Source organism: Microcaecilia unicolor, chromosome 8 (assembly GCF_901765095.1).
Source record: "Microcaecilia unicolor chromosome 8, aMicUni1.1, whole genome shotgun sequence".
Lineage (NCBI taxonomy): Eukaryota > Metazoa > Chordata > Amphibia > Gymnophiona > Siphonopidae > Microcaecilia > Microcaecilia unicolor.
Window position 1 is genome coordinate 133,996,103 of NC_044038.1, and position 13,171 is coordinate 134,009,273.

A 13,171-nucleotide genomic window follows, 5' to 3' on the forward strand; every position below is an offset into this window, starting at 1 on the left:
GAGAAAGGAGATGGGACTTGCTATACCGCCTTTCTATGGTTACAATCAAAGCGGTTTACATATTTTATACATGTACAAATTTTGTGCCTGGGGCAACGGAGGGATAAGTGACTTGCCCAGAATCACAAGGAGCTGCAGTGGGAATTGAACCCAGTTCACCAGAATCAAAGCCGGCTGCGCTAACCATTAGGCTACTCCTCAGAAGGAATTTGCATGCAAATATATCATTTTAATTTTTAAAAAAGTATGGGGCCAATATTCAGACATGGGAGTTATCCCAACTACCTCTCACAGTCAGCGCTAAACCTGGATATTCAATGCTGGTTCATTTCCAGTGACTAGCATTGAATATCTGGTTTATTTTTGGCCGGTTTGAATAGCTACTACTGAAAAGATGTGAGCAAAATCCAAATAAATAAAATAGTTGTCTAACTTGATATTCAGACTTAGCCAGTTATGTTCAAACCAGCCAAAGATCCGCTAAAGTGGGGCTGAAAATCGGCAGATAGCCGGTTATATTGCCCGATATAATAGGCTAGCAGCTAACCAATGATATTGAGCAGGGGATAGCCGGCTATCCCCTGCTGAATATCGCCAGATAGCTGGTTTTGAGGCATTTACCCGGCCAGCTGCCAGCCCTGGCCAGTTAAGGGGTCCTTTTACTAAGGTGCGCTGAAAAGTGGCCTGTGGTAGTGTAGGCGTGGGTTTTGGGTACGTGCAGATCCGTTTTTCAGTGCACTTGTAAAAAATGCCTTTTAAAAATATTTGCTGAAAATGGACGTGCATCAAAATTGACGAGCATCCATTTTGGGTCTGAGACCATATTGCCAGCCATTGACTTAGTGGTAAGGTCTCACGCGTTAACCGGGCGGTAATGACCTATGTGTGTAGAATGCCACTTGATGCATGTCAAAAAATAAAAATGATTTTTTGGACACACATCAAAAAGGCCACACGGTAGCTGGGCGATAACCCCATATCGGCACACGTAGGCACCAATATGGCTTAATTAAAGGGCCTCTAAATGCTTTTGAATATCAGGGGTATATCTGTGCCAATGATTATCTCCTGCAAATAAATTGCTGTTGTGATTGTTGCATTTGTCCTGGTCTTGCTGTGTCTAAGTGAAACTGATATTTCAGTATGATGTGGCAAGACCTGGACAAGCAAAACAATTATGATGCCAGCCATGGAAGCCTAAGAGAACAAATTCACCAATACTTTGGCCTTCTGTTGAAAAACAAGAAGTTTGGAGTCCCTTGATCTGACATTCATAAACAAATCTATTTATGTGTTTAGCGGACAAACAAATGAGAAGGATGCAAAATATATTAAAATCATCATTTGAAAATATTTGGCAGCTTTTAAGGGAATTATGTAAACCCATAAGAACAAAATATAAAATCAAAAAAGTAAATATCATGTAGTTACGGCCCTCATTTTACAAACCCAATTCCCATTTGATATATGCATAAACTAGCACTTAAATGGTTTTTTTGTACAAATGTCTAAGTACCAAGTTTACAAAGCTAGGGTATGCAATTGCCAAAGTGGTGTGGTCTCGGCATGTCTTGGGCAGGGTAAGAGTGCGGCAAATTGAAAGATGCTTACTCCCCATTTCAGAAGGGGATAAACGTTTATGTCCTAGAAGATTAGATTTGGGTGTTACACCTGTTCCCAAACATGTTTATTATTGAACAACTGCTATTGAGCAGCACTCCACTGGAGGGACTGGGGTGAGAATTGCCCCCTTAATCCCCCAGCGATTTTTGTGCTCCCAAATGCCAAACTGTCAACAGAAAACGCTCACTGTCAGGGTAAGAGAGAGACAGAGCTGGGCATGGGGCATAGCTGCTGCAGCTGCGCCCTTCCCAATCGTTAAGCAGGCAGCTCCTCCACTACTCCTCGCTTGCTCGCTCAGGCCGCCACCGTCCACCACCCCCTACCTTCCTGCGTCAGTACATATGATCCTCCCTGGCCTCCAAAGGGGGCCCCGGTACCAGGCTTTGTCTCTCTCCTGCTCATGTGTGCCAGGACTGGGTTATCATGTTAACACAATCACCCGGGTCCCGACAAGAGCAGGAGCCAGACAGACTCTGGTGCCAGGCCTGGGGAATTTTGTTCCCCCCCCTAGCTCCCCCCTCTCGGCGGCCCTGCTGAATGTGACAGCATCAGGATAATAACTGATTATATTTCCAAGGTCACAAAGATAAATGGTTATGCACCGGCTTTGAACGTGTCGATTCTTTATACATTTATTTTTCTAAAATGGATGTTTGCACTGCATACACCCAGTGCATAAACATCCATATCTCCTGCATTTTAGAAAAGACTTGACATTGGCAGATTCTGTTCTAAAATACTGGAGACCTGCACATCTCAATTCCTGCTTCTACAACCTGTCTAAAATAGAGCAGTAAATCAAGAAGTCAAAAACAAATATCTAAAAATACAGGAGGAACAGAGGAAATCTTATAAAACTTGCACCCAGAGTATAAGAATAATTGGACCAGTTAGCAATAATTATGGAAAATATATAAGCCCAGTCCTAAAAAGTTCTTTAATCAAGGGACAATTTTGAACTGTGAAGGCAGTTTGCACCTTGAATCTATTGGCCTGTAGGCAAATTTTCACAAGGAAATTCTGTATTCAGTTTCCCTTTGAAAATTCAGGCCTCATCTTCAAAAAATACACTTTTGAACCTTTGGGCCCCCGTTTATTAAGCTGTGCTATAGGCGCACTAGCATTTTTAAATTGCTCTAAAAATTAGCACGCGCTAACGCTAGACACACCCATAGGAATATATGGGTGTGCATTTAGGATGCGCTAAAAACGTTGGTGCACCTTAGTAAACAGGGCCCTTCATATTTTATGCCTCTAAGGAAGCAAATACAAAGTAGCTATATTGATTTAAAAAATGCAATCACTGTTGTGCAGTCTTCCTTTCTAATCTAACTCCATCCACTTTTTTTTTTTAACCTGGAAGTACCTCTCCTGCTCCTATTTGTTCCAGGTTGGGAACATGAGTCTTCATCAACAAATTTCCCCCTCCATTCAACCTACGCAAAGACACATTCAACTGGGCCATTATGTCAACAATTCTGGGCCAGAGCACATGTTGCCTGCCTCTTTTCAGAGCCTGATAGCCATTGTTTGTTTTAGTTAATCATTTATATTTATCTCATTTGTAGCTCAAGGTGAGATGTATTGAGGTACAGTAGTTATTTTCCTGTCCCTTGCGGGCTGACAATCTAACATTTTAACTTGTATTAATGCAATTTGTGTGTGTAGTTACTAAATAGGCACTAATTAGAGTCATAGGTTTCATGTTAAACAGTGCACATTAACTGGTTAGCACAGAGTAATAAATCAGTCTGTAAGATTGTACCCAAGGCAATGGACAGTGAAGTGACAATCCAAGGTCACAAGGAGGGATGTGAAGTATGGTTTCCTTGATTCGTAGCCCAGTGGTTCCCAAACCTGGTCCTAGAGGCATTTCGGTAAGGGATTTGCTTGCAGCAAAGGCAGTACATGTAAACATGGATGTTCATTGTGGATATCCTCAAAGCCTGACTGGCTGAGATGCCTCTAGGATCAGGGGGCCCTTTTACTAAGCTGCGTAAGCATCTACGCGCACCCAACGTGCGCCAAAATGGAGTTACTGCCCAGCTACTGCGTGACTCTTGTGGTAATTTCATTTTTGGTGTGTGTCCGATACGCAATTTTTATTTTCAGAAACGCGCCAGGTGGCATTTGACGCACGTAGGTCATTATCGCCTGGTTACTGTATGAGACTTTACTGCTAGGTCAATGGCTGGTGGTAAGGTCTCAGACTCAAAATGGACGCATGGTAATTTTCATTTTGCTGCACATCCATGTTCAGCAAAAAAATTTTTAAAAAGCATTTTTTACAGGTGCGCTGAAAAATGATTCTGCGTGCGCCCAAGACATGCATCTACACTACCGCAGGCCATTTTTCAGCGTGCCTTTGTAAAAGGGCCCCCAGGTTTCGGAATCACTGTCCTAGCCCACTGCTCATAGCATTAGTTTTCTGCTTGGATTGGCTGAAGCCATTTTGGATTACTGCACTAGCTGGACAAGAGTGACTACGGTTTGTAGCCATCTTATGAAGACCCCTGGATAGGGTAAATGCTGGAAAGTGGTCTGCAGAAGGCAGGGCATTTGTTCCAGTAAATGAGAGCATAGGTGCTTTCAGAAGAAAAGGCCTAGTCTATCACTGTGCTTTTGAGCGCATTGAATACAAAATTTCATGTTCAATACAAAAAAAAAAACAACAAAATAGGGCATTTTCAATTATTTCTCCCATTTTGTTTCAAATTTGAACCAGACACGTATAGAACCAGGTAACTAGAAAATCTAAGCTTAATTCACGGGAAAGTAAGAAACGATTGTGAAGGAGATGATGGCTGTGAGAAGTGATATGCAAAGTTCAACAGGGATTCAGGATAACCTTCTTAGGTTTTCACAAAGGTTTGTAGCAATTAGACATGTTACATATAACTGGAATAGATTTCCAACTTTGTTAACAGTTTTGGTACAGATTTACTTTAGAATTTCTGCTTTAATAGCCAGGGTAGATCTACAGTATTGCTCAGTATTCTGTACATAGGATTGTGATGATGCTGTTTTGCAATTTCATTGCTTCAATGTGGCGCATGAATGAGACATCTGGTACAGTTCCTATCAAACAATTTTTCAAGATGACGTGGAAGGGCATAATCAAAAGGGGCACCCAAGTTTTCCTGAAGACGTTCTTGCATGACGCCCCGGCGAAGGGACGGGGAAACCCGTATTATCAAAACAAGATGGACGTCCATCTTTTGTTTCGATAATATGGTCGGGGACGCCCAAATCGCAAAATTTAGGTCGACCTTAGAGATGGTCATCCCCGGTTTTCGGCCATAATAGAAACCGAGGAAGCCCATCTCAAAAACGACCAAATCCAACTCATTTGGTCATGGGAGGAGCCAGCATTCGTAGTGCACTGGTCCCCCTCACATGCCAAGACACCAACCGGGCACCCTAGGGGGCACTGCAGTGGACTTCAGAAATTGCTCCCAGGTGCACAGCTCCCTTACCTTGGGTGCTGAGCCCCCCAAACCCCCCAAAAAACCACTCCCCACAACTGTACAACACTACCATAGCCCTAAGGGGTGAAGGTGGGCACCTATATGTCGGTACAGTGGGTTTGTGGTGGTTTTGAAGGGCTCACATTTTCCACCACAAGTGTAACAGGTAGGGGGGGATGGGCCTGGGTCTGCCTGCCTGAGGTGCACTGCACCCATTAAAACTGCTCCAGGGACCTGCATACTGCTGTCAGGGAGCTGGGTATGACATTTGAGGCTGGCAAAAAATATTTTTTAGGGTGGGATGGGGTTAGTGATCACTGGGGGAGTAAGGGGAGGTCATCCCCGATTCCCTCCGGTGGTCATCTGGTCAGTTCGGGCACCTTTTTGAGGCTTGGTCGTAACAAAAAATGGACCAAGTAAAGTTGCCCAAGTGCTCATCAGTGACGCCCTTCTTTTTTCCATTATTGGTCGAGGACGCCCATGTGTTAGGCACGCCCCAGTCCCGCCTTTGCTATGCTTCTGACATGCCCCCTTGTCGGAAAGCAGTTGAGGACGCCCAAAATCGGCTTTCAATTATGCTGATTTGGGCGACCCTAGGAGACGGACGCCCATCTCCCGATTTGTGTCAAAAGATGGGTGCCCTTCTCTTTTGAAAATAAGCCTGTCTGTAGGCTAGGCTTAAAAAGCCTGGTCCACTCTACTTCAGTTAGCATGGTCAGGAGTAGGGCTAAAAGACCCTGCTCTCGTCAGATGTGTGTCCCTGAGCTGCGTCCCACAGCTATGCCCAGTTGGTGCCTATAACCTCATTAAGTTGCATGCAAATTTTGGATCTACGTGCAAATTCTGGCATCTAACACTCGGCACTATAGATAGAATCTGAGGATTAAAGCATAAGAAGACACCAGTGCAATAAATCCTGAAAAGGGAAACACTACACAAAGCAAGAAGTAAGCCTTGGTATATTAATTGACTGCAAACTGTTATAGGCATTAAGACAAAATCTTGATGCATTTTCAAATCATACAAAGCAATAGATATGAGCACTTTTATCAATTACAGTGCTACCACTGGCCTTAGGGGCCCTTTTACAAAGCTGCAGTAAGCAGTTATGCGTGCTTACTGCAAGAAAACATAGGGTACTGAGGAGCGCCTTGTGCAACGTGTTACCCACACATTGAAAAATAAAATTTATTTTTTTACATAGGAGTATGTCTGGGGCAGAGAGTGGGCATGTATTGCGCTAATCAGCACAGCTACATTGCCACATGCTAACTGATTAGTGCAGGTACCCTACTGCCTACAAATATGTGGTGGTAGGGGCTTATGCGCTAACGGTCATGTGCTAATGGGAGAATTAGTGAATGGCTATTATTAAAAAATTCAGAAAATCAGCCATTGCTCGCAGTCTAAGCATTAAAGTTCATGACCTGCAAGCCCTGATGTTAAAGGCAGACTTAGACGTTGTTGCAATCACGGAAACATGACTCAATGGTTCCCATGAATATGATGCAAACGTACCAGACTATAATCTATTTAGGAAGGAGAGAGATGGTCGTAAAGGTGGAGGAGTAGCTCTGAATGTGAGAAATGATATCGCAGCGACTGAAATGACAGGGTCCTGGGGAAAGGAATAAGCGATATGGATCACGTGGGTGTTGTCTACAGACCTCCAACACAATCGGAAGAACTAGATAAAGATTTTATTACAGATATTCAAAAGTTGGGAAAGAAGAGAGAGGTGCTGTTGCTGGGAGATTTCAATCTGCCGGATGTAGATTGAAAGGTTCCATCTGCGGAATCGACAAGAAGTAAAGAGATCGTGGATGCTTTTCAAAGTGCTCTGCTCAGACAAATGGTGACGGAACCCATGAGGGAAGGAGCGACGCTGGATCTGGTGCTCACAAATTAGGATAGTGTGTCAAATATCCGAGTGGGTGCCCATCTGGGCAGCAGTGACCATCAAACAGTTTGGTTTGATATAACAGCTGAAGTGGAGGGCGATCACTCAAAACTCAAAGTCCTGGATTTCAAGCATGCTGACTTTAGCAAATTGGGGGAATACCTGAGGAAGGAGCTGATGGGCTGGGAGGACATACGGGAAATAGAAGGGCAGTGGTCTAGGCTGAAAGAAGCTATAAATATGGCCACAAACCTTTATGTGAGGAGAGTAAATAAAAGCAAGAGAAAAAGGAAACCGATATGGTTCTCCAAGCAAGTGGCTGAGAAAATAAAGGCTAAAGAGTTGGCATTCATGAAATACAGAAAAACTCAAGAAGAGGAACACGGAGAGGAATACCGGATGAAACTGAAAGAAGCCAAGAGAGAGATACATCTGGCGAAAGCGCAAGCGGAAGAACAAATGGCTAGAAATGTAAGGAGGGGTGACAAAAGTTTCTTCAGGTATATTAGTGAAAGGAGAAAGACTAAAAAGGGAATTGTGATACTGAAAGATGCTGCGAACCGCTATGTAGATAATGATGGAGAAAAAGCAAATTTGCTAAACAGATACTTTTGTTCTGTTTTCACAGAAGAAAATCCTGCAGAAGTACCACAATTGACTGGCAAAAGTGCATATGAGAATGGAGTGGATATAGCACCGTTCACAGAAGAGAGTGTGTATGAACAACTTGAAAATCTAAAGGTGGACAAAGCCATGGGACCGGACGGGATCAACTCCAGGATATTGTGGGAGCTCAGAGAGGTTTTGGTGGGTCCTCTTAAGGATTTGTCTAATAAATCCTTGGAGACGGTAGAGGTTCTGTGGGATTGGAGAAGAGCGGATGTGGTCCCTCTTCACAAAAATGGTGATAGGGAAGAATCTGAAAACTACAGGCCGGTAAGCCTCACTTCGGTTATTAGAAAAGTAATGGAAGCGATGCTGAAGGAAAGGATAGTGAATTTCCTGGAAGCCAATAAGTTGCAAGATCCAAGATAACATGGTTTTACCAAAGTTAAATCGTGCTAAACGAATCTCATTGAATTCTTTGACTGGGTGACCGGAGAATTCAATCATGGACGTGCTATAGACGTAATCTACTTAGATTTCAGCAAAGCTTTTGACACAGTTCCCCACAGGAGGCTCTTGAATAAACTTGACAGGCTGAAGATAGGACCTGACTTGTTGAACTGGATTAGGAACTGTTTGATGGACAGATGCCAGAGGGTGGTGGTTAATGAAATTCGCTCGGATGAGGGAAGGGTGAGTAGTGGAGTGCCTCAGGGACCAGTGCTGGGGCCGATTCTGTTCGATATATTTGTGAGTGACATTGCCGAAGGGTTAGAAGGTAAAGTTAGCCTTTTTGTGGATGATACGAAGATTTGTAACAGAGTGGACACCCCAGAGGGAGTGGAAAACATGAAAAAAGATCTGCAGAAGCTAGAAGAATGGTCTAAGGTTTGGCAATTAAAATTCAATGCGAAGAAATGCAAAGTGATGCACTAAGGGAGTAGAAATTCCACGGGAGATGTATGTGTTAGGCGGTGAGAGTCTGATATGTACAGACGGGGAGAGGGATCTTGGAGTGATAGTATCTGAGGATCTGAAGACAACGAAACAGTGTGACAAGGCGGTGGCCGTAGCCAGAAGACTGCTGGGCTGCATAGAGAGAGGTGTGACCAGCAGAAGAAAGAAGGTGTTGATGCCCCTGTATAAGTCGTTCGTGAGGCCCCACCTGGAGTATTGTGTTCAGTTTTCGAGGCCATATCTTGCTAAGGATGTAAAAAGAATTGAAGTGTTGGAAAGACAAGGAACAAAAGTGGTATGGGATTTGTGTTACAAGACGTATGAGGAGAGACTTGATGACCTGAACATATATACCCTGGAGGAAAGGAGAAACGGGTGATATGATACAGACGTTCAAATATTTGAAAGGTATTAATCTGCAAACAAATCTTTTCTGGAGATGGAAAGGCGGTAGAAGTAGAGGACATGAAATGAGATTGAAGGGGGGCAGACTCAAGAAAAATGTCAGGAAGTATTTTTTCACAGAGAGAGCAGTGGATACTTGGAATTCCTTCGCGGGAGGTAGTAGAGATGAAAACGGTAACAGAATTCAAAAATGTGTGGGATAAACCTAAAGGAATCCTGTTCAGAAGGAATGGAATCTCAGAAGCTTAGCGGAGATTGGGTGGCAGCACCGGTGGTGGGAGGCAGGGCTAGTGCTGGGTAGACTTCTACGGTCTGTGCCCTGAAAATGGCAGATAAAAATCAAGGTCAAGTATACACGTAAAGTAGCACATATGAGTTTATCTTGTTGGGCAGACTGGATGGACCGTACAGGTCTTTCTCTGTCATCACCTACTATGTATTTTCTCCCAGTGGTAAAAATGGCCTTAAAACGCTGGAATGACCTTTGTAAGAGTACGCTAAGGCCACTTGTCCACACTGTTTGGTAAAAAGCAACCTTAGTTTGGAAATTTTTTAAACCAGCTCCTGAACTCTTATGGACTCCTGCGCTCTATCAGCAAGAGTCAACAATTGCACTGGTTGCTGTATATTATCGGGAATCTAATGTACGACATGTACAACCAAATCGGGTCCCATTCCATGTGGGGTAAACTGAGACAGGAGTCCAGGCAAATTAGAACAGGAGCAGACTAAAGGATTTAGAAATAATGATGTGTTAATGAAATGTGTTGTTCTAGCAGATGAGTATCAACTGAGGTATACTGCCCTGGACACAGAGGCAGAGTGTTCTGGCTGAGTTTAAAAGAAAGTACAGAAGGAAATGCAAAAGTATAAAAGAAGCCTTAAGAAAATCCAAATTTGGACTACCATGCCAACCTATGCATTCTGCATGTACAGGATCACAATTTCCATATCAACTATCTTATAAAGCAACAAAACAATACAATAACACAGAGCCTAATATCTCTGTGATGATAATATTATGAGGCAGGCAGCCTAAGTATGATCTATTTTCTAATTGTGCTTAGTACTGGATGTGTTGTAATTGTTTTCTTGTCTACTTTAAATCAACATTAATACCAACAATAGACACTACTGTGAAAAGAAAAGAAATGTGTTTCATGCAACGTACGGCTTGAAACCTAAACGTTGCACAATTATGAATATGAAAGGCATTTCATATTCCAGTTCTCTTCATCCTTCCTCACTTTTCCATTTTGCATGCCAACAGATTCACGTGAACCAAAAATTGACATATTTCAGTACTATAAATTTATGATTTTCTTACCGCTGCTTGAAGCCTGTTGTGCCCCCGAACATGCTCTTAGAAGGTATGAGTTAGGAGAGAACTCCTCATCTGGGTTGGTGTCCATGATTTGATGAGAGCTATTGCTGTCAAGCAGTGGCATCTGGCAGCTAACAGGAGGAGGATTATGGGAACCAGCCAGCTGTGCAGATGGAAGAAGGCTGGACGAAGGTGTAGGTGGAATGGGACGGCCTAGGAAAGAGAACAGAGGGAACTAAGGTAAACAATGAAAGCAGCAGTATCCGTCATGCTCACCTATATTAACAAGTATACACACATATATATTCTTCCTGTATATATGGTTTATATTAAGTAAAATACATATATGCTACATAAAAAATATGCAGAAATATCACATGAGCAACAGACACATTAGAAACGTATTTACAAACTAATTTTGATTATTCTGAGTTGTGTCAAAATTTTAAACTGAATATGCCACAGTATAGGGAGGCAGTGTAACTTGTTCAACTCAGGGGAGATTTGTTCGCATTGTGAAAGCCCAGATATCAGATGGGCTGCAGCATTTTCAGCAACCTCCAGTGTACGCAAGAGGTAAAATGGAAGACCTAAATATAAGGTATCACAACAGTCAAAATGTGGCATCACCATCCTGAAGTTTTGCAGAAAATCATGCAATCTTCATTTGTAAAAAAAAACATTTATCTTGGCTTTCAACTGTGTGCAATATGACAATGAAGAGTCTATAAAAACTCCTCGGTAACGTGCTTCCCTTAAAAGTGAGAATATTAATCCATTCTACTGAGAGTCTCTGCTTAATGCTAAAACCTAAGTTTTTTAGCCATGTTCAAATGAAATCGATTATTAGACATCCAGGTTTTGATGGATCTTAGACCTCGAGTGGAATTTTAGAAAGGACATCCAACTCAGAATACGGACATCCATTTCTCATGTATTTTAGAACAGGATCTGCTGACAAACAGCCTGTTCTAAAATACTGAGAAATGGGCACCCAAGTTTTAGCAAAACAGACAAAAAGGAGAAGCAAATCTCACGTGACCATGAGCAACAAACAAAATAGTGTTTGTCACCTAAGTTCTAGCTACATCTAGCAGGAACCTCTATTTTATAAACTGAAACGTCCAAACCATGAATGGGGCACAACAAGACCCACAGATGTCTGTGTTGCAATATCTATATGATAAAATAACCAGAAAAGCATCCAAGTGAAGCAGTAGCCTAATGCTTATGGCAGACTGCTGTAAACCAAGGCAAGGAACCATGGATTGCTGGTTCAGGCTCCACTGCAGCTGTTTGTAATTGTTTCTTTATTCAAACTGTAAGCTCTCCAGAGATAAGAAAATACCTGCAGTAAAATTCCTTACTGCATTCAGTGGAGAACTGCTCAATTAGAGCACCTTTCTGTAGCCTGGACGTGACAGGTACCAGGTCTAAATACAGATATCCACCTTTCTGGACATGGACCTCTCTTCTGTTTCTGCAATCTGAGTTGGATGTCCATCTTCTGCCCCCCGCCCCAGTCCCACCCAAACACACCCAGACCACATCCCCTTGTCATGTGGACATAGAGGAGTTTTATATGTCTATATTCTAATATTATGAAATCAGTATTTTTGTTTTGTTACATTTGTACCCCATACTTTCCCACTCATGGCAGGCTCAATGCGGCTTACATATACAGGGACTTATTTGTACCTGGGGCAATAGAGGGTTAAGTGACTTGCCCAGAGTCATAAGGAGCTGCTCGTGCCTGAAGTGGGAATGGAACTCAGTTCCCCAGGACCAGAGTCCACCACCCTAACCACTAGGCCACTCCTCCACTCAGTGCATTTGGACGTCCATGCAATATGGATGTCTAAATACTGGTTTTCAGACGTCCAAAACATGAACAGAGCTTCTAAAATAAGCACCAAAACATCAGAAAGTCAAGTGCTGTAGAAACCAATATTTCTGTAGGCACTTGACTTTCTGATGTTTTGGTGCTTATTTTAGAAGCTCTGTGCCAGCATGAACAGTGCATACTTTTAGGCATGACCTAATTTCATAACAGTCCAATTTACATGCCTGAAACAGCATTTTAGGCATGAAAATGGTTTATAACGTTATCCCCCAGGGTGTAAAGAAGCAAATATTGCAGTATACAAAATGCATCAAGTTACCTCTAATCACTCTTAAGTAAGATTTACCTGTTCCTTTTAATTAGTGAGGTTCTTTCAACACAAGACAAGTGATCCATCAAGGCAAAATGTTGTTACTTTTTCTTACATGGTTCATCTCTGCATTTATTTCTTGCAATTGGTCAGTGTTTGATGTACTATGACAAATTACAGTCCTCATTGTTTTAACAACCATCTATGTCTTTGTCATTGAAGCAACGTTGATATCTTATTTTTTTCTAACCATAAACCCTTGACTATAAGCTATATGTCTTTATAAAATACAAGTCAAAGTGACAGAAATGGAGCCTACATTGCAGGAATGGATATTTACACCTGCTGGAGAGTATTGTATAAATCTCTGCACCTAGAAGCTTAAATGTGCACATCAACTAATGCACTTTATATCTAGGTGTGTATAAGAACATAAGAATAGCCACACTGGGTCAGACCAATGGTCCTTCTAGCCCCGTATTCTGCTTCCAACAGTGACCAATCCAGATCACAAGTACCTGGCAGAAACCCAATTAGTAGCAACATTCCATGCTTCCCCCATGTCCATCTCAATAACAGACTATGGACTTTTCCTCTAGGAACTTGTCCAAACCTTTTTTTAAACCCAGATATGCTAACCGCAGTTATCACATCCTCAGGCATCGAGTTCCAGAGCTTAACTACTCTTTGAGTGAAAAAAAATTTCCTCCTATTTGTTTTAAAATTATTTCCATGT

The 13,171-nt window shown here is 42.4% G+C and overlaps 1 protein-coding gene across 1 annotated transcript in view; it reads right to left on the reverse strand.

Annotated features, from left to right (window-relative positions):
- The window catches only part of TENM2 (teneurin transmembrane protein 2), a 1,250,894-nt gene extending 1,240,488 nt beyond the window's left edge, over window positions 1-10,406 (reverse strand). Inside the window, exon 1 of the mRNA XM_030212543.1 lies at window positions 10,289-10,406. Coding sequence (XP_030068403.1) covers window positions 10,289-10,406 — 118 coding nt within the window. The remainder of the gene's footprint in view (window positions 1-10,288) is intronic.
- Window positions 10,407-13,171: the final 2,765 nt, after the last annotated feature.